This window comes from Glarea lozoyensis (assembly GCF_000409485.1).
Source record: "Glarea lozoyensis ATCC 20868 chromosome Unknown GLAREA12, whole genome shotgun sequence".
NCBI lineage: Eukaryota > Fungi > Ascomycota > Leotiomycetes > Helotiales > Helotiaceae > Glarea > Glarea lozoyensis.
The window spans coordinates 1154798-1176448 of NW_007360986.1; the positions used below are offsets into that span (position 1 = coordinate 1154798).

Here is a 21651-nt window from a genome sequence, read left to right on the forward strand (position 1 = left end):
TAAAATTTCGACTCTTATGGTTGATTCTTCTGCCAGAGTAATCACATGCTCCTGCACAAACGCAATTCTCAAAATCTCCATCCAATCATGAAAAGTCAAGGAAATTCATCATTGGAAACATGCTGTTCAGATGGTGAGAAAAGCAGATATTTTAGTACACATTAAAGCAAGAAAGAAGATATATTTCACGTAGGTGGATTTCTTTCCATGGACTGGGTACTTCCTCCAAGGGGGTCGTGTGTTGGATGCGTCAAATCCCGGCACGTGATCAAATATTTTGCTGCCCAAAAATGTACAGCTTTTGGTGGGGTGTTTACCACGATGCACATTCAGGCAACTTCCGAGCCACCAAATCCACCACGTCAGAAGAAGATATTTCCTATACCCATAGTTTCTCGCTGAGTTGCCTTCGAATAGCACCACGACTTCGAACAATCTCACTCCACCCCACAAAGAGCACCCTCCTTCACCGCCGCCGAACGATGCCTTTATAACTTGACTCAGAGCAATTCACGAAGCATGAGCACATCTATGCCACAACACTATCTGTCGTTTCCATAATAGTGGAACGATTCTCGCACATCACGAACACCCAATCACCCTCGGCCTGTTAAGTTTGTGAGATCATGGAAGCTCAGGTAAGTCTCCCTCTGAGGCTTGGTGGGGTCGAACCAGAAAATAAGAGCCAACTGACACCTTTTGCTCCCGACTAGGTCGAGAATGCTATTCAAATTGCATGGAACCCGACCAGCGAATATTCCCTCAAACAGCAAGCCTACGATTTCATCAATCAAGTCCGCGAAAGTGCATCGGCTCAGCAAGCATGTCTCGCCCTCTTCACACGCCGCCCAAAATGTGACGATGTCGTTCGCATGGTATCTTTAGATATAGTCAATAACACCATTCATACACAACAATTGGACACTCAGAGCCTGTTGAATGTCAAAGAGATTCTCTTGGAATATGTGCGGCGGACGTATGGCTCGGGCGACCATGAGCAAGTCGACCCGGCCAGCATCCAGAACAAACTTACGCAGACCCTTACCTTTCTCTTTGTATCCATGTACAAAGAGGGATGGGAGAGCTTCCTCGACGACTTCATATCCTTAACTACTCTTCAGAATGGCGCCAGAGATAATTTTGGAGGAGTTGTACTATTTCTTCGAATTTTGGGCTCCATCCACGACGAGATTGGGGACGTTATAATCTCGAGGACCACTGCCGAGACGAAACGCAATACTGAATTGAAGGATATTCTGCGAGAGCGCGACGCTCAAAAAGTGGCTACCGCTTGGCAAGAAATACTAGCCCAATGGATTGGTCAAAATGACAACGTTGTTGAATTGTGTCTCAAAAGCATTGGAAAATGGGTAAGCTGGATCGACATATCTCTGGTAGTAAACCAAACGAACTTGAATTTCCTTTTCCAGCTTGCGGGCCGGACGAATTCCGATCGCCGCGAGGACAAACTAAGAGACACGGCGATTGATACTTTTACGGAAATTGTGGCGAAGAAGATGAAAGGCTCTGACAAGATGAACATGATTGTCTTCTTGAATCTAGGGGAAGTTGTATCTCAACTGATTGCAAGTCCGCCGTTGAATGATTTGCGAACAACAAGTAGTTACGACACTGATTTAGCAGAAGCCGTGGCCAAGCTGGTCAACAACGTGGTCTTCGATATTGTCAAGGTTCTGGAGGATAGTAGCACTGACGCAGAAACACGAGCACGGGCAGAGCAGTTGGTCCAAGCCTTTTTGCCTCATCTGTTACGGTTCTTCTCAGATGAATACGATGAAATATGCTCTACTGTTATACCATCACTCACGGATCTCCTCACATTTTTGCGCAGGGCTAAGCCACTTCCACCAACATACTCTGCTATGTTGTCGCCAATACTCAATGCTATTATACAGAAGATGAGATATGATGAGACGTCTAATTGGGGCCACGAGGATGAACAAACAGATGAAGCTGAATTCCAAGAGCTCAGGAAAAGATTACAGATTCTCCAAAAGACCGTCGCTGCGGTCGATGAAGATCTGTACATGGAGATATTGAGCAATGTGGTCGGGAACATATTCCAGACATACGACCAACAAGGAGGACAGATGGATTGGCGTGACCTCGATCTAGCTCTTCATGAAATGTATTTGTTTGGTGAGCTGACCGTCGTTAATGGTGGACTATACGCAAAACGACAGCCGTCCGGCGTTGCAGCCGAGAGATTGATTGTCATGATGTCTAAGATGGTTGAATCAGGTAAATTTTTCACGATGAATGGTCTTTTTCAAGCGGCTAATCAAATTAGGAATTCCGTCATTTGCGCACCCGGCGATTCAATTGCAGTATATGGAGATCTGTGTGCGGTACTGCTCCTTCTTCGAGAACCAAAATGCTTATATCCCCCGAGTTTTGGAGCATTTTGTTACACTTATACATCACAATCACATCCGAGTCCGAACACGGTCATGGTATCTCTTCTTTCGTTTTGTCAAGCAGCTACGGAATCAAGTAGGGAATGTTGCAGAGACCGTTATAGATTCTATCAGTGACTTGTTGCCGATCAAAGCCGAGCTTCCTAATGATAATGGAGCTGACGATGACATGTCATCCGATCAAAGCGATCATTCTGCGGACGCGACCTTCACGGGTCAGTTGTATCTTTACGAAGCTATTGGTTGTATATCGTCCACATCTACAACTCCTCTCGATAAACAGATCCTCTACGCCCGGACCATCATGGAGCCATTGTTCTCGGACATCCAACGCCACCTACCGGCAGCCAAATCTGGGGACGCACAAGCGATTTTGCAGGTCCATCATATAATCATGGCTCTCGGTAGTCTTTCACATGGCTTCTCTGACTGGGCGCCGGGACATGCAGCCACTGCAAATCACGCTCCACCCAAGGAGATGTCTGAAGAATTCGGTCGTGCAGCCGAAGCCATTCTGATTGCTCTCGAGTCACTTCGTTCTTCTGTGGATGTTCGCACGGCAGCGAGGTCTTCGTTTACCAGACTTCTGGGTGTTCTTGGAATTGCTATGCTCCCCCTTCTTCCTCGGTGGATCGATGGTCTGTTGTCACACAATTCTTCCAAAGACGAGATGGCAATGTTTCTTCGTATGCTTGATCAGGTTGTGTTCGGCTTCAAAAAAGACATCTACTCAGTTCTAGATTCGCTCCTAACACCTCTACTTCAACGCGTGTTTGCTGGCTTAGCCGAACCAGTGACGGGAACAGATGACCAAATACAGCTCGCTGAACTACAACGAGAATACCTTACCTTCATTCAAATCATCTTAAACGAAGGCCTGGGATCTGTCCTTGTTAGTGACTCTAACCAAGGTTTCTTTGAAGCTCTCATCGTATCTGTCACTACATTAGCGCGGACGGTAAGTCATGATACTGGCAATCTGTCCGCAAGTCGACTAGCCTTCTCCGTTTTGATCAAAATGGCAGATCTTTGGGGAGGACCAAACGTCGCAACTCTTTCCGTTCAGCCCACCCCATCTTCAGGGCCACCATCGCCTGCCTTTCCTGGCTTTGACAGGTTTTTGATCGAGAGATTTCACCCCATCTGTTGGGAAGTCCTTCAAGATCCGCAATTTCGTCCAGTCACAGACGCACAAGTAAAGCAAGTCCTCAATGAAGTCTCCGCTCTACAACAGACTATCTACATGAAAACTGGAGATATGTTTCTCGAACACCTCCAAACTTCGTTCTTCCCAGCGATGGGAATCGATGGAACGGACTTTATCAAGGCGATGACCACCTCGCCTGACAGAAAAGGACTGGCTAGCTATCTCGCCGGTTTTCTGAAGCAGCGAGGCTAGACGAGGGAGCACTAGCAGAATCCAAAGCAGAGAAGACTAGGAGCTAATTGTTTTATGTGCTTGCATTTTCACGAAGGGCGTTTCTACAGCGGTTTTATATCTGACGATTAACGTGATGGATAAACATTATGATTTCGGAGGGATGGATGGTCAGGTATGAAATTTTGGCATCTGGCATGGAGAGTCTTAAGAGGCGATATGGTAGGCTAGCGATCGAACTTGGGCATGTTGCTGTAGAGAGAAAGGAATATATCTAACCATTACACTTTTTGGAAATGTGTTTTTCTAGTTGTGAACGTTTGATGCTTATTATCGTGTCGAGTTTTACTAGGCTGTGATTTGAGCAAGTTCTGCTCGATACCAGATGTTATGAGTGTACGTTGCCAAAATAGAGCGCTTCCACGTGCAGTTGCGGTTCATATACAGTGCTAGTATTATCTGTCAAATCAACCTCATAACTCCTAAACTTTTGAATCTGCCTCCTTTTCACAAAGCCATCTTCGTCATCTATTGAGCCAATATAGCTGTCAGCTCCTTCGCCACAGCATTACCAACTTCGACTGTAGAATTGGTTCCTCCGATATCTCTAGTTCGCACACCACTTTCAATTGTTCTTCGTACCGCTTCCTCGACGAGCTTGGCTTCGGCTGGGAGGTTGAGCGAGTATTGAAGCATCATGCCTATGGAGAGGATTGTGCCGATTGGGTTTACGATTCCTTTCCCTGAGATGTCTGGGGCGGAACCTGTGGTTTGTTAGCGATTGTCTACTAGAAAAGGCAAGGCAGGGGTGTTTTAAGAGAGGAAAGTGAGTGTACGTACCATGAATAGGCTCATAAATCCCATTACACTTCCCCTTCCCATCCGGAATCCCCGCCAAACTCGCACTCGGCAAAAGCCCAATACTGCCCGGAATCACACTCGCCTCATCACTAATGATATCCCCAAACAGATTACTCGTAATCACGATCCCGTTCAACGCCCGTGGATTCTTGACCATCAACATAGCCGCCGAATCAATGAGATGATGTCCGATCTTCAGCTGCGGGAATTCATTGCTCATGACCTCCGTCACGACCTTCCTCCATAATCGCGAAGTGGCTAGGACATTCGCCTTGTCTAAACTCCAAACTGGCAATGGCGGATCATGCTGCAACGCCAAATGCGCACCTAGCCTCGTAATGCGCTCAATCTCAGGTCTCGAATACGGCTCCGTATCCCAAGCCGTTCCATCCCCATCGTCCTCCTTGCGCTCGCCAAAGTATATACCGCCCGTCAACTCGCGGATGATGTTGAAGTCCGTACCCCTACACACTTCCGCCTTGAGGGGCGAGATATCAACGAGCGAGTCCGAGGCAAAATTACACGGTCGTAGGTTCCCGTACGTGCCCATTTGTTTGCGGAGCGCGAGGATGCCCTGCTCTGGACGGACGGCGCCGGTGCCCCATTCTGGACCGCCGATGGCGCCGAGGAGGACGGCGTCGGCGGATTTGGCGGCTTCGAGGGCTTCGTCGGTGAGGGGGACGCCGTGGGTGTCGATTGAGCACTGGGATTGAGGTTAGAGATGTTGGGGTGGGATGTATGTGAGAGGCGACGACTTACGCCGCCCAGGAGATGTTCTTGGAAGTTGAATGTGCCGACGGATGGTCTGCCTTTTTGGAGGACTTTCAGGATCTATATTTTTGTTAATTTTGTTCTATTCCATCGCTTCGAATATTCTTGGTCGTGAGGAACGTACTTTGACAGCTTCACGGACAACCTACCCCACCAACGTTAGCAAGACATCTTTGATCAATGGAAGCTTCCCAGACGTACCTCAGGACCACAATGGTCACCACCAAAAACAACAATGTTATGAGTTGACATCTTGCTTTCAAGTTTTTGGATTTTGGACTTGTGGTTGATGTGAGGGTTTGGGGGAATTGAGAGATATTGTGTTCTTCGACTGCCCCGCACTTCCGATCTCGGATGCACACAGAAACGAGGGAGGAATTTCCAAGTTCCCTGCAGTTCGATCCCTCCTCATTCACACGCTGCACTCAACATCACGTGTGTCTATCAATACATTTTTGCATTTAGTTAATTGGCATTTTCATGAAAGGCAGATAGTGAACTAATACCATGTTTATAAAATATTCATTCATTTTAGCTATTGCTTACCCACCACATCATTGTATCCAAACGTATACTTTTTGCAGATATTGATACTGCAAGACAAAAAAACGCTATGCAAGAATCAAGCCATCAAAATACGGCTATCTCTACAGTAGAAGGGTATCGTGACAAAGGAAACTGTTTAGTGATAAGTGTATGTGATTTCTATTCTCTCCAACCTGTAGTTTGTCAAGTTGGCGAGATAGGGAAGATGCTGGGATTGCTGTGAATTATGCTCGATGTGGTGATTTTGGTAAAGACCAAACATATATGGCTATTTTAGGAGACATGTATATATTGATATTGTCCTTCTTCCTTGCGGACTTGTTGTCAATGGAATGATTGGAATGATTTATGAGCCAAAGGGGAAGATCCGTGGTTGCGAGCAGGCTCACGGAGTCTCCCCCCTCGCATATTGGGGGTATTGGCGCAATATGCGCAGATATAGACAGGAGGAAGGCTTCGGCGATCAATGTTCACACATTCGCCGTGTAGCCAGTTGTCACAGGATTCGCTGTATTATGTTAGTCGAAGCAATGTACCGGGAAGATTAGCAAGACCTACCATTGAATCATAAATCCTCCCTCACCTTCCACATTATTGCAAACACATCTGGTAGTTCCACTCCTTGTGCTGGAAGGAGTGGCCCCGTCCGGATCTGTGACTGTCGTGGGGGTATTTGAAGAGCTATAAGGAACGTATTGGGAAGCACGTCGAGGGTTTTGTGTCGAGTATCGATGATGCCGCGGTGTTCTAGATTGAACCATCTGGGCTCGCTTGCGGTTCTCTAAAAGTTTCTTCATTTCCAAGGTAGCATCCCCGGAACCATCATCCTCGTCGACCACCGTTTCGGCCTCGCTTTCTGCACTATCAAACCGCAATGATTGTTGACTTGAGGATTCAGAATGACTATAACCTCCCGTGCTTCGCCGCCTCGAGTCCATGCTTCGTTGAGAAGTGTCGAATCTGGCAAGCTTTGGTCCTTTTGGTTGCGATGGAAGAGCGAAGGAATTATTTCGACTTGGAATTATGATTGGCTCGTCATCTGAAGATGATTCGTTTCCCGAAAGATGTTCGTAACGTTGCTGCATGGTAGGTTTTCGCACTAGATTACGTCTTGTTTCTTCCTGGATAACGACAGTCTCTGTTCTCGCTCGGCCATTAGGGTCGATGGTAAAGCGGACCTCTGTCCGAGATCTTGGGCTTTGTTCGGGGATGGATGATAAATTAGGCGGACGTTGTTGTTTGACTGGTGATATACGTCCCGTACGAAGTCTTGAACGATCTGCTTGGATTTAGCATATGCAAAATACTTAGTCTTATGTCTGCGTGCTAACCTTGCGTCCTTTTACCTCTGGACTCGCTAACGCTTCGGTGCAAACCTGGACGCGCGGAGCCCTTGACTGGTGAACTCATTATACTTCTCTCGAAACGATCCATATTTCCTCCGCCATCACGCAAGTTATAAGACCGTCGTAACTCTTCCTGGTCCCTCGAAGCTTCCCGAGTTTGGTGCTGATAAGGTTGAAGACGGGTAGTATGGCTCGTTACGGGTCTCGTTGGAGGCAAAGATACGTCTTCGAAATCGGAAGGCATTGTAGTATGGCGTCTACTAAACAGAAGCCCAGGATCAACTGCATCAAGACCAGCCGAGTAAACGTCTTCAGAAGCCGACATACTGTTGAAATCAAAAGGTGCCATTGATGTCGAGGTTTCTAGATGAGTTTGGGAAACAGCAATTTTGGGAGCGAGTGGTCGCTGCCGCTTGGTGGTAACCTTTTGTTCTGGTTGGCTAGGAGGCATGTTCACCGTATCTTGAAATATTTGGTTACTCCTTCCCCAATCAAACGAATTGTTAGCTTTATGGTTCCCATTCGCTGGTAGAAACATTGCTGCATCTTCAGTTGTAAAATCAATACTCATACCACCCATATCAGTGTCAGGCTCCCAAAATGACTTTTGGTTGCCATATATGGGAGCTGTTGCAGGTGCGGACATTGGGTAATTGAAGAAATCCGCAGTAGTGGTTGGGAAGGACAAAAGATTCGACTGTGTAGGCGTGTGCTGGGTGCCATACTGACCGTCCTGGGATTCATGCTGCATTGTACTGGTCTGTAATTTAGGGGCGAGTCTTCTTGAACCTTTCGAAGCAGTTGCTGGTGGAGTGGCTGTTTGTCCAGAAAAGGCTTCTTCCAACCGCTTCTTAGGCTTTCTCGGGGTTACGATCTGATTATGTGTATCATCGAAGCGATTATGTTCAGTTGTATAGGGACCGGGCGACGATGGCAGTTGATTGGAAGGATCCACTGGAGGTAATTGAAGGTTTGGGTTCGGTGATAAATGATGTACATGCGATGCAAGCTCTGCAACAAGATCTTGTGCAATAGACAATGGACGTTGGTGGGGAGCTATATTCTGTAATCGAGGCGTTGATACGTCTACAAACGAATTGTGTTGTTCACTAGTCAAGCGTCCTGGAGTGGAATTGAAGACCGAGTACTCCTCAGCAAATTGAGGTGTCCAGCCACTACGTTCCTCAAAGCTTGATGCAGTATTCCGTGGTGTATGGAAAGTTGGACTCGGGAATTGGCCAGACGTTGGGGTCTTCGTTGGCGTGGGTGGTTGAGCGTTTGGATTCCCAAAGCTATGGTAGGTAAGCTTCCCCCTTGTGCAAATTTCCTTTCCACTACCAAGTAACATACCTATATGCCTGTTGATCCCAACTCATAGCAAGTTTTGGATGCTGGTGTATGTCCAAATAATTGCCGCTAAGCAAAAGTTGGCCCTCCGAAGACGATGCTGGTGTACACTTTTCTTTCGGTAACGTTCCTCAACCCCATCCACGCCACGGTATCACACAACTATAATATGATGTTGATCCTGCAGCACTGTATTGTCTTACTCGGGTGGAGTCGTATCGATTGTGTCTCGAGGGCAAGGTTTGCAAATGTAAACGGAGGGTTTCGACCGGAGGATATCCAACTTTCAGATCATGTCATTCAGCCGAATTGATTCGTTCTGTAGACACAGTCGAGGTCAGCATTCACTCCTGCACAATAGGATAGCACTAGACGTACTTGGAAGTTCACTTAGCTATGCATCAATTGCAGTTGAAGCTGCCTGGGCAAGATGTCGTCAGATTTATCGGGAGCTGCCTGCAAACAAACCAAGATGCTTTGAGGTTGATGCTTATGCTTGAGATACTTCAAAGCCAAAAGACAACTTGTCCTCCTCCCTTGCAAACGAGTCCCTCCTTTCCAAATGCTAAGAATTCTTGCGTGGGCTCGGATAAATTTGTTGAATAAGGCACAAGGTTGCAACACTTCCTGGCAATGACATGAAGAAGCAACACAGAAAAGATGCCAGGGTGGAAAAAAGTGGTAGCCGGGGCCCGACAGACGCAACGCACGGAAACAAAATTTCGAGCTAGACGTGGAGTATTAGAATTACGGTAAGCCCTCCGTGACTGTATGATTATGTGGGTGACTTGTTGTGGAATGTCGATTTCAAGGGAGGGTGTCGGTTGAGAGTCGAAGGTCTTACCAGACCACGGCAACGGCAACGAGGGGTTGGCAGACGAGCCGAAAAGAAGCTTGAACCCTATATTTCGTTCCAGAAGTAAATGAATAATTCCGAGTAGCTGCAATACTCGAATTCTGGCTTGTTCACCCGGATGACAGCCAGTCTGGAGTCGGCGTTGGTTAGATCAAAGCTCGTAGAGCCAAAGTCCCCTAAGGATAGAGCCGTTTAGAGCCAGTCGTAGTGAGGCGCGGCGTGCGGCTGCTGACGATACGGAGTACTTTGGGCTTCCCATCCAGGATGGTACCCGAGTGCAGCGGATTAGTGCTATGATAGTATTGGTGAGTTTGACACTGTCATGATCTAGTTGCAGGTAATTTGGCGATACAAGTATGTAGGTCCCATGGAGGCTGCCTTGGACTTTTAAGAGAGCAAAAGATAATGATAAGACGGAGCAAAAAGCCACTTGATAATTATGATTTAGAACCAATAGCAAGACACAAAGTAAGAATTACTTTTCTTGGGTGCCGTGCGGAAGCACAAATAATACAGGCTGATGTAAAGCACCGGAAACAATCCACGGTTGCTCTATCAGGGCACTGACAGTGCATTTATTAGAGTGCAGCGAATTCCCATACTAACAATTCTGCCACGGTACCAAGCCACTTTAGGCCTACAAATCCAGACTTCGAGGCTCTCCAAGCGCTGAACTTCCCCGCTGGCCTTTTACCTGCGTGTGGTCTTCGCATGAATGAAAGGACATTATATCTACCACATCTCGCCAGTCGTCCGCCATCTTTCCCAATAATCTCTCTCCTATTTCCGGAACAAGCGTTGAAAGATAGGAGTAACACAAGATCAGCTGAAGCACAATACTGCAGTTGGCTCTGGGATTTTCTGCACCAAAGTCTGATCTCGTGGGACCTGCATACACCTTCCCAACGAGCTCCCTCGTTAAACAGAGACAGCTCCAATCCTCTTGGCTGAATGGTGACTGCACGAGATCCACAAGGCGGATTCAGGTCCAAGCCCAAGGCGGTCAGCATTCATATCACTCAGCACAATCTCCGTCTTTGTTGGACTCGCTCGGTTTCCATCCGCATATTGTAATTTCTCATTGACTTTTAATCCGTCCTGGAGGTCCAGCTGCTCGAACTAGAGCCAATTATTTGTCCTGTATGTGGAAATTCCAGATGCATCACCGACGCTCTGGCCCGAAAAAGAACATCCAACAGGTTTACAAATCTGAAAAAAACCAATCAAATCTTCTGGGAAACTCCTTCTTGATATCAATTTTCAGAAACATCAAAATGATCCACCTATCATTAACTTCCTTTTGACTGATCTTTTCATTCCTTCTTACCTTTCAACAAAATTCCTTGGTCTTTCTGGACGGAAACCAACACGACAAAGATTGCGTCAGAGACGGCTCAAAGTCATGGAAATCGAATGGTGGTTATGAAAAGTTTCGCAAACCTGCAGCTTTACTATCCGACAATCATCCTTGATCGATCACAATAACCAATGAATGCCTCTTTGCGTACCTATCAGAGCCAACGGCAAGCTTCATGCAAATCGGCCTCTAGCGAATGATAATCTACCCATCATCGGCTGCATCTCGACGAAGAAACATCCCGCACCGCAGCGGCACATATACTCCTATCTTCAGCCGGACAACGGCACGCCAGAATTATTCCAACTTTGTCTAAGCAAATCATTTAATACTTTATTTGATTGTGCATCTATTCGCGCTTCTGATAACCACTCATTCCCAAAAGCGTCAAGACCCCTATCTTTAGTATATTTCGTACATGTCCTTAAGCCTTGGTTGGCCGCTAAAGTCAGGGGAACCGATTAAACTTTACTCAACTTGATAGTATCGCGACGGAAAAGACATTAGCATATTGCCTCACTATTAGAGTTTTAATGTTAACAAAAGCAATTAATTGGCTCTCAATCATTATCATGAATAGCTGATGCGATTCGTTGTTTCAAAATCCATGCCTTTTGCGAATTATTAATCCACAACCCAACCACAGCTCGCTCGTACATATTTGATGACTTTTATGAAACTTTTCTTCGACATCACTTATTCACTATTATTTGATCCCACTAAATATCATCGGTCAATAACAAGCTACAGAAGATTCGTACAGAGATGAGCGACGACCACATGTGCATCATTCAAGATCTCTCGGCCCGAGTGTGTCCGGACTCCTCCTCTTGGCCCCTTTCTTCAATACCCTCATCGATCCTTTCGCAGCCTTCAAGAGATCTCAGAATCCTACCCATCGATCTCGAAAAGGATTCAAATTTCCCCCGCAGTACGGTACGGAAGGAATCCTATTCCCACGACCCAACTGCGGCTTCATCGACAGTTTACGGATTAAGCAGCCCGAGAGTACAGGATCTTATGCACATAAAGTCCCGATTCCCGTCTCCAAAAGCCTCATTTTCAACCTCAAGGCACACATAAGCAAAAATATAACTCAAACAGAATCCCGGATTCGACTCATTGTTTAATCCAAATAGCCTTTCTCGCGAAACTTATTTTGCTCACCATCTCCAGCGTGACCCTCGCACATAGCAACCGTATGATGCGCGTGCTGAAACGAGAGAGGAGCAGAGGCACCGAACATCATACCTGCTCAAAAATCACGACCATCACACCCGGCATCCGAGAGATCCCTCGGCGTCAAGACCTCGAGATCCCCAAAAAGAAGCGCGCGCGAGTATTAGGATTCTCGCAAAGCTGTAACGTGGGTATTTGTCAAAGTGACCAGCGTAGCACACATGATCGTCCTCCTCCATCCACCTTTGTCTGTGCGAACGAAACTGCCAGACTCTGCGTCATCGAGGGATGGATGTGTGCTCAGGCGGCCCGGTCTAGAACGATTCAGCCACTCGTCGACACGTCGCAACGTTAATCGGTTAAGATTTAACGTTGTCACATCTTAAGAGGACATCTTATGACTATGAAGTGGCTTAGTGTGTAGGTTACAGGGTATTCGTTGTTAAGTGATAGTTGTTTAGTCACCGACTTTCGTACGAGTCAAGATACCTCGCTGTTAACATGGACATCGTAGTCAAGAACAGTTCATCGAGTATCCAACTCCCAACTTCAAACTTCAAACCCACCGGACGTGCGGCGCCCACTCTAGGAAAACGGAGACGTTTGATACACTTCTCCAAGATCCTATCTGAATACCGAATACCAACCCATCCGGATCCCCTCTGCATGTTTGTCTCGGATACTCTACCAAGCCTGCGTAATTCTGGTTGAAAAAACAAAAAATAAACCTCGACTAAGCTCGGACTATCTGATCAAACTTCCCAAAGAGCAGATCGTTGGGCTTGTTTGTAACTTTAACTAATTACGTCCGGAGAGTGAGGGTAGTGGTTGAAATAGACTTTGTGCATCAAACTGCATGGTTAGGATGTAGGTTTTGGTAACTTGTTTTTGAAATGTCTTGCGATCGTTGATGCTGTTCATCAGATCTGCTTTCCTTGGTACTATTAGCAATCCGCCCAAATTGAACTACACATGCTATCCTAACCTCCGCTCCTAACCTCAAATCCGCCTCGTCACGCCCCCTCGCCTCTTGACATACACCCCCAATACCAATAACACGCCGCCTAATATACCCCCGACCCCTAAAACCCTACACTATACGCGTCTTCCACCTATCCTTCGTACATATTAACAAAGTGGCAATCCCGCCACAACAGCCCCAGCATCTTCCACGTAAAAAGCCCATTCATCATTCGCAAGCCAACCTCGATCCAATTCGTAACACAAAGTTCAGATGGGTGCGGTGTGTGCGGCGTGGCCGTTTTGGATTGCCAGCCAGCGACCAGGAAGTCTGTGCGGTGGAGTGGACGTTGCACGAGAGGAAACATTTGGGGGTTCGGGAAACAAAACGGTGGACTCGGGTTTTGGGTGCGTGTGCGTGCGTGTGAGGGATCTGATAAGATTGTGATGTTGTGATGGGATGTGTTATGTGATTAGATTAGATTGGGGGATTAGGGGGGAGGAGGTAGGTTTGAGTACGTTGATAGAAAGAGTGGTGAGCGTTTAATTATAGCATCTGAGTAGTGTATTGGATTTGTGAGATGCACAACTGAATACAATGATGAGAAGTTAAAAATGTTTTAATACTTTTCATATTATCCAAACTATCTACTCGCTCCTCCACCAGGGTATAAATAATCTTCTAGAACAGGAAACTACTCTGTCCTAGACCCCTAAACATATCAAACTATATACTGCACTCCCCTCTCTCAATTAAACAATTGCTTTTCCCGCCACTACCATTTCCCTCCCCTCGATCCTACAATCGAGTTCTCTCTCTGCTCATAAGTCATATCGCCAACGAAAACGAACGTGGCCAATCTATGCTCTCCCAATTTCCACCTCTGATAATCCCCATTCGCTATGCCCCAACCCCCCGGCGAAGTCTCCGGACTCCTCCTAATGATACGCTGACTGACTAAGGAGATAGGACAAGGAGTGAGAGGAAGGAGAGTGGTAATCATAGACATCGTTAACCAAGCCAAAAACAAAAACGAAAGAACAGCTTCAAGCGGCGTGGTAAAGATGGACAGAGAATGAAATGTAACAAAGGAGATGTCGTTAGATCATCCCTCCTAAGCCGCCCGCTAACCCATCCAGTGGGCTGGCGCTCAGAATGGCTTTTCGGTTTATTTGCGCTTGCGACATCGGTGGCATTGGTGGTGCATGTGTGTATTTGACGCCAGTGCTTCCATCCCGACTTCCCATGCCTCCGTCTCGACTTCCGACACCATCCCGAGATATGTTCATGTTTTCTCGCAAGGTGTGGTAGCCATCCCTGGATCCCATCATGGAGCGATCAGTGACCATGCCGCCAACTGATGTAGGCGGCATTGGTGTCTGCGGCATAGGAGTGTTGACCACTGAGGATGAGGGTGTCATCTGAGGAGTCGAAGGCATTGGAGGAGCATTCTCAAGTTTGGGCTTAGCCATCTGGGAAGCGCCAAGAGCACGCGTGTGCGAAGATTCGCGACGTCGTTTAGGTGCATCTTTGATCTTTGGGTGTGTGTGACACTATTCAAAATTAGCGAGATCCTTAGAATGTAATGCATGGTTATCATACCTTGTAGGCGTGTCGAAACCATGTTGTGCCTTTCTTCTTGCTGCTAACTAATGCGACCCATTCGTTGCAGCTTCCACAGAGTCCTTCCCAGACGTCTGGATTTCCGTCCATTCGTCGAGTCTCTTGTGGTTCTTGGAATGGCGATCCGGTCGCAGCACTGATACCATGCGTGAAAGACTTGTCGTACCAGAAAGCGGAGTTTTTGAGTACGAGCCATCGTCCAGGCTTGCAGATTCCGCACCAGCCTTCGCGCTTATTACCGTGACCTCTGACCCAACGAGGTGTGTAAAGATCGCCGTCAAATCTGAGTTCTTGTTCGTGTGGGATGAGATCTGGGTCGGATGGGTTCATGTCTTCCGGTGGAGGTGGCACTTGCTCTTCGTGTAGAGAGGCATATAGATCTGGAGGGTCGGATAAATCAGTGTAGTGTGAATGTAAAGAGTGAGGATCTGCGTTAGACTGCAACATGCGGAAAAGGCCGTGAGAAAGTAGTGGTGGTGGGTTCTCAAATTGGTTGTGTTGCGGGTTCTCGTGAAAGGTGTGTGAAGGTAGAAGCATCGAATTGCGGTGAAATCCGGTGTTGTTAGTGAGTAAGAAAGGGTGCTGTTGAGTTTGAAGGTTTGTCATGTTCAATGGCAATTGCGCATTGGGTAGAGTAGGTGAAGAATGTCTCGATGACATGCGTGGTGGGTGTGGTGTAAACACCTCGTGACCCTGGTGGTAGACAAATGGCGATGGTCGTCTGTTAGGCAAAGGAGCGTAGGAACCCGTAGACCATCTTTTGCTACGAGTAGAGTCCATGGTATATGGTGCTGATCGCATACTTGGTCGTGGTGAAGGAGAAGCCCTGCCTCTGCTTTGTGTTCGTACTAGTTCTGAGCGATGTTGGGGTGTCATTCTCGGGGATGCAACTGGTGACAACTGAGTTGATGACATGAGAGAATTGCGGTTTGAGGGTGGTGGGTAGTCAGAGAAAGATGGTGCTTCTGACAGAGTTGTTGAAAAGTCCTCATACGATGGCATTTCGGAGAGGGCGCCAGTTGTCGACATGGTAAAAGACGACCCAGACATACGGCGAGAACTGTATGATTGATCCAAGCTAAGTCGGTCACTGTCTAATCCAGGTCCAGCATATCGCAAGTCGAGAATGGGCGCCGCTTCGTCGGTTGAAAAAGCCTGGCCCATATTCATATCTCTCATATCTGTGTCGAAGTTGTGAAGCTCAAGTGATTCCTCACAAGGCTTACTTTGCCAACCATCTGGATTGCCAGTCAGATGATAATTCTGCTCAATTTCATCCCTTCCGTTCCAGAGGAACTTACTTTCTCCGCAGCTAGTAGTAGGTGGGTAGAAGTCTTGTTGTACTGGGAAGGCCTGAGGTAATCCATCATGAAGTGATTCTGTGGGCATGGTCGATGAATCCCAAGCTGGTAGCTGCCCATACTCTTCCGGCATACAGTAGTTGAGTGGAAAAGCCGACTCGTGTATTGTCGCAGGCCGAGGCCGTGTTACTGGTGGTGTTGGTGAAGACCACATTCCTAGCCCAACTGGTTCCGTCTTCATCGACATCTCGTTGGGATTCATAGTTACTGAAGGAAAAGACCTAGGTGGGTAGTCTCTTCTGAACTTGTTATTTGGGTTGAATTGAAAGGAGGGTGTTTGTATTTGCTGGCGCCTATAGCAGATGTGTGAGTCGTAGTTATCTATATGGCGCTGGGAAGGGTTTCTTACAGCTGCGCTTGATTTGTGTTCTCCATTACTAGAATGCCTCACGTATACTGTTTAAAGTTCGACCTTGAACCCAAACTCGTCGTCAGCAAATGACAAGTCTTACGGGGAAGTGACGAGGATGCAAGAACATAGAACGGGGATTTCCTCCACTCACTAGGATTCGATATCTTTGTGAAGAATAAAAAGAATGTGTAGCATACCAGACGTATTAAGATCGAAGGATGTACAGGTCGATATGATATACTGATCTGACGCTTGCCGGGAGGTAAGGAATGCGTAGAATTTCTCGTGTGGTGTACCCGTTAGACGAGATTGGACAGCGATGCCTCGCGATGAGGATGTGGTAATAGAATAATAGATCAGTCGACCGGTGGTAGCGGAAATGAGTGTTGTGAGATGGACTATGCAAAAGTATAGAAACAAGCTCGTTTGGGGATCGGCGCAACCTGGCTTGATGTAGATGAGAGCCAGCTCCCAGTATATAGAGCAGAAGAAAGTTAAATTAAATGACCGTAAAGGAGTGACTAGCTAGATCGATTAGGAAGAGTTGCGATTGGGACGACGCGAAAAGGTGGAAGAGGGGCAGTGCAGACACCCTAGAGGTATAAGAGAGAGAAAGGACCTTCGTTAACAGCCCTGTCCGGGTTCGGGATGTCACTCGACAACCCATGTTCACTAACCCTGACACAAGCCAAACCGCACAAAACTGGTGTGGTGAGGTCAGGACAGACGCTTGGTAGAAGCGGTCTTGGCTGACTAGGGGTGAAGAGGGTTGTGCAGCTGGAGTCAGTGTGCAGATGTGTAGATGTCGAAACCAGCGAGCGGGGGGGTTCATGATCGGGTTCCTCGGTCGATGAAGACGGGCGCATCTTCATCCAGCGGTTTTGTCTCCAAGCAGACCGGATAGCATGGTACGACAGCGATTACCTCTGCTGGATGCGGTGGCTGACGACTCTCTTACACCGCAACCAGTCCATGCCGAATGCTTAGCTGGTGTGATAAGCCAGGCTTAGTATTACTGTCGAGGGAGTATATGATTCATCTACGAGCAGCCCGCACATCAAGAACAACGAGAAACCACTTACGATCTGTCCTTGGCCCTCGCGGACCACGGACAGTTCAAGCAAGGACTCTTGTAACGTCTTGGACTCGCTGAAAATGAATAAGCAGCCTGAATACTGTGTAGCCAATAGGGCTGGCAAGGAACTGGGAACGTCGGTGACTTCGAGGGCCGGTGTTGACCAGTGAGGTCGTCGATCAGGGATCGCGTTTGGTCGCAAGATCTGGAGCTGTTTGAGGATCTTCTACACGGTCAAGGTCCGGGGCTCTCCCCGCCAGTTGCGACATGGACAACAAGGCATATCAGCCCTAATATCGAAGCGGTGGGGACGAGTCTGCTGGCGCAGAGTTGACGGCATCTGTGGCAACAGAAACGGATATCCTGGGCGACGTGGAGAGGAGGTAAGCTTTGGAGCTCTCTCGCCAGCTGTCGTAGCTCTACCGGCACCTCTTGCGTCGCCTGAAGCACATAACTTGGCGCGTCTTGAAGGATTCTTTTGCTGCCTCTGCAATGTTGGGTATGCAGGTCTTGGAAAGCTGGGGGGGATATTTGCAGCGAAAGTTTCACGTTGGCAGTCGCAACGAGTGAGGTCGGTCGTTCTTTGGCGGCAGCCGACGTTGGGTGGGTTTGGCGAGGGGGTTGGGGGTCTTAGCGAGGAGTTTCAAGAAGCGTGCTTCTGAAACAATGCAGTCGAAACCCAGCAAGGTTGGCCGTGACCACCACCAACACACCACCTCTGCAGTGCTGCTCACAAGTCCCACATGGCCGGACGAATAGCACAGGTGTGCTCGGGGGGTCGCCGCGTCGGAGAAAAGGTGAGCTCCGTAGAAGCACGAAAGAAGCACTTGGCATTCGAGAAGGTGTGGATGTGGCCCTGGCCGATGGCACCCTGAGCGGCACTGTTTGGGAAATAGACTCTGAGAGGACTCAGACAAGACGTACGAAGCGAGTCGACGGGTCGTACAGCGTCCACAGTGCACCAAAAAAGCATTGCAACAGCTCTATCAGGCTCAGCAGTCCCTCCTACCCTCAACCAGTCCAGCCCTGAATAGCGATTCCAGGCTGCCAGACTCGCTTCCACCACGCTGAACGGTGGCTGTCAAGCCACCCTTTTACCCCTCCTAATGCAAAGGCTGAGAGGTACAGAGAGATGGGGACATCGAGAACTGTGCAAACATCCCATTCCAAATTGCATCTACTCTCCCGATGCTATTAATGGAATCACCCACGGACGTTCGACGACCTGCTAGCCCACTGCAGAGTCTCTTTTCCAGAAACATAATTCCGGCTAGAAGAACAAAACGGAGTATCAAAACATCATTATTCATCGACGTCAGGTCACTCTCGGGTAATCGCCTTGGTGCTGCGTCGTTCCCCTGCCAATTTCGATCAACTTGCCACGGTGGCTGCCCCACTTCTCCCCCCTCTACACCCTTCTGCCCTTACCGAGTGCTCACTGCTCACTGCTCACCACATCACAAATTGTACGGACCGTCTGGATGGCTCCATGGCACCTGGTCAAGTACTTGCGTACAACCTCCATGTTTGATGCACTTGCGAACATGTACACATTTAACCTCTCGCTTGCAGCTACGAACACTCTGCCTCTGACACTTGCTCTACAATCAAACACATCTCACAATTTCCAGCGATCCTACTGCCCAAAGCAGTCCTCCACTATGCTCTCCACGCGACTGCACGCTGCACTCTGCACTCTGCGCCGTGGCACTTCCGCGAAATACGGTTACACGGGACTCAAGCACACGCCTTTTCCACGCTCCCAGGTTTGTGGTTGAGCCTATTTTTGGACGCGGTCAGGCTGCAGCAGATGGTGGACCGGCCCATCTGGGACGGGCGGGCAAGTGAGAGTTCGGACGTCGTCAAACAAGCTCCTTGTAGCAGTGGACATGAAATTGCAAATTGAGATGAAATTAGAACCAAACAATCATAGCGTGAGCCTCGCACTTGCAGGTTTTCGAACTTTGGTAGCCATGGGGTACAAACTCGTCGATGTTCTCAATGCTAAAAATCCTTCCACGACCCCACATGACCACGTTCTAGAGCAGATGCTCGCCGTCTCCTGCAAAGAAGACACTCTCGTGCGGGGGGCGAGGCTCGCTTAGCTGGGCTGACCTTGCTCTCCCTGCTGCCCTGGCAGCCGCGCATGAACAACGACTCTCAATCGAGAGGTTGGAATTGCCCAAAGCAGGCCTTCGCGATCATTAATAGAACTAATATCACCGCCTTATGCCAACGGGATTGGTTTGGCTCAACACAAAGTGGCCATCAACGTCCACGCGGCCGGGGGATCTTCTTGTTGTAGCTGGCATCAACCGTGTAATCGCAATCACACGCGAGGATCTTATCATCTCATCTTGAATCATGTTTCTTCAATGACGCGAGCCTCAGCTCAACCTAGCTCAAAGCATGGCCGATATTCATGCAAAAAGAAATCAGGAGGTACCACCAACATCTGTTGGCTGTGGAAACTTTTCAATTTCCTCTGAACAGGGAAAGCTGAATCTATTTCGGGTTTCTCACCCTTGAGATATTTCTTTAGTCTTCACTTAGCCAGTAAAGTAGTCCGAATTTCTCGTTTACTTCGTTCAACTTACAAACCGATGTGCTCTGACCGTCTGGTCTTTCTTTCTAGAAGACAGAAGGATGCTTCTTATTTCTCCTTATTGATCGATCGCCAGATTCCCGCTTCTGTCTCCGCTAGCTTAGCACCGGCCTGTTGGGCCATCTTACCCAGTGTATTCCATACGCCCTCGCTCTCGTCACCGCCCGTTTTCTCGGCACTGGCCCGAGAAGTATTGTCGTTGTTAAACTCCATTGCCCGTCTCTGTTCGCTTGTAAGATCTGATGCATACACATTCTGATGATAGCCTGGAGGATGCTCCAGGCTTCTTCTAGCAGAGTCGTTGCCAGCCGAAGGCAAAGCAACCGGGTAAGCAGATGATGGAGCGTTTGACGTAGAGGTGGAACTGTGCGAATACCCTCCCGATGCTGTCGTAGGAGGAGGTATACCCATCTGTGGAGGATATGACTGAGGCATCAGTCCGGATGCTTTAGGTGCTGATGTCTGCTGAGGAGGATTGTACTTCTCACCAGCCTTTGGAGGAGGAGGGATATTACTCATGGTTGGCGCCGCGCCTGGCTGTGGTGGAGGAGGGCCATTGTCTGTATCATTCTTGGTGGTTGGCGTTGGGTGTAACGGGGCGTATCTTTGCGTCGCGGCTCCGGTAGGTGCAGGAGTCGCTGGCGCGCCTGGTTGCGTTGGCGGGTATGAAGTTGATGATGTCAACGTCGTAGTAGAAGGCGCAGGTCTCGAAGTGTATGATCCATCTGAAGCTTGAGACGCCGGTAGTCCTTTTGTCTGTGGGGTAACTGCAGACGGCTTCTGTGCGGTATTGATGGGAGACGAAGTGTAAACCGGAATGCCCGACATGATTAAATTGCGGTGGATGTTGATGTGGAGAGGATATGGATCCTGGGTCTGGTAGTGCGATAATCGTCCAAGACGGCAAGAAATTCCCCGATTAGGGCTAACGATGTTTCGTATGAGCGAGGAATGTTGGTTTTGAGATTTGTAATGAGTCGTGATATGTGCGAAATGATACGACTTTGAAAGATATAATCTTGACTCTTGACTCTCGACTCTCTGGGGGTCGGTGGTGGTTAGCGGGGGCTAAAAGGATCTTGCGTGGCGGCTCCTAGTTCGTGATACTTCGTACTTGTAATCTCTTTGTTGCGCGTGAGCGTTTTGGGAACGTGAATTGGTCCTCGATTTGACAAAGACGGGATGAATGCTTTTCGAGAGTCACACTTAAAGTGATTCAAGATGTATTGGTATCTCTCTGTCCGTCACGTATCGTGGATGTCTGTTGTGAGGTGACTGGTGTACAGTCGCAGGCAGATGCAAACAAAACATTCCAATTTGGGAACCCTCAAGCTACGTCATTCACGTGATGTGGAATTGAAGTGGTATCAAGTCACGTGGGTGTCCTTTCAACATTTCTCATCTCTGATTTTGAATGTGCCTCTATTTTGAATAATGATTCTTACAAACATTTGTCCTTTTGCGAAATTCTCAGTAAATGGTTTCTTGGCTGAGATGGACTTCAGCAGACGACTTCAGTGGTAGTACCGTAGTATCCGAAACTGTAACATCAACGTGTCGATACTAGCGAGGCACATGCTTAACAGCTGTCCATT

General features: G+C 48.1%; 5 protein-coding genes across 5 annotated transcripts; 1 reads left to right on the forward strand and 4 right to left on the reverse strand.

Moving 5' to 3' along the window:
• Positions 1–626: 626 nt before the first annotated feature.
• GLAREA_10811 (ARM repeat-containing protein) lies at positions 627–3837 on the forward strand (the record flags this gene model as incomplete). Its single annotated transcript, XM_008079911.1, has 3 exons — positions 627–638; positions 714–2262; positions 2312–3837. The coding sequence occupies 3 exons, from the start codon at positions 627–629 to the stop codon at positions 3835–3837; spliced, it is 3087 nt and encodes a 1028-aa protein (XP_008078102.1).
• A 507-nt stretch (positions 3838–4344) lies between these two features.
• Positions 4345–5700, reverse strand: GLAREA_10812 (Isocitrate/Isopropylmalate dehydrogenase-like protein; the record flags this gene model as incomplete). The annotated part of the gene is made up of 5 exons (XM_008079912.1): positions 4345–4580; positions 4657–5380; positions 5437–5508; positions 5573–5593; positions 5650–5700. 5 exons carry the CDS (start codon positions 5698–5700, stop codon positions 4345–4347), a joined length of 1104 nt encoding a protein of 367 aa, XP_008078103.1.
• Positions 5701–6318: 618 nt separating this feature from the next.
• GLAREA_10813 (FYVE/PHD zinc finger) lies at positions 6319–8716 on the reverse strand (the record flags this gene model as incomplete). Its single annotated transcript, XM_008079913.1, has 4 exons — positions 6319–6502; positions 6553–7273; positions 7326–8632; positions 8691–8716. The coding sequence occupies 4 exons, from the start codon at positions 8714–8716 to the stop codon at positions 6319–6321; spliced, it is 2238 nt and encodes a 745-aa protein (XP_008078104.1).
• A 5424-nt stretch (positions 8717–14140) lies between these two features.
• On the reverse strand, positions 14141–16211 carry GLAREA_10814 (uncharacterized protein; the record flags this gene model as incomplete). The annotated part of the gene is made up of 2 exons (XM_008079914.1): positions 14141–14593; positions 14643–16211. The coding sequence occupies 2 exons, from the start codon at positions 16209–16211 to the stop codon at positions 14141–14143; spliced, it is 2022 nt and encodes a 673-aa protein (XP_008078105.1).
• Positions 16212–20104: 3893 nt separating this feature from the next.
• On the reverse strand, positions 20105–20884 carry GLAREA_10815 (uncharacterized protein; the record flags this gene model as incomplete). The annotated part of the gene is made up of 1 exon (XM_008079915.1): positions 20105–20884. The coding sequence occupies one exon, from the start codon at positions 20882–20884 to the stop codon at positions 20105–20107; it is 780 nt and encodes a 259-aa protein (XP_008078106.1).
• Positions 20885–21651: the final 767 nt, after the last annotated feature.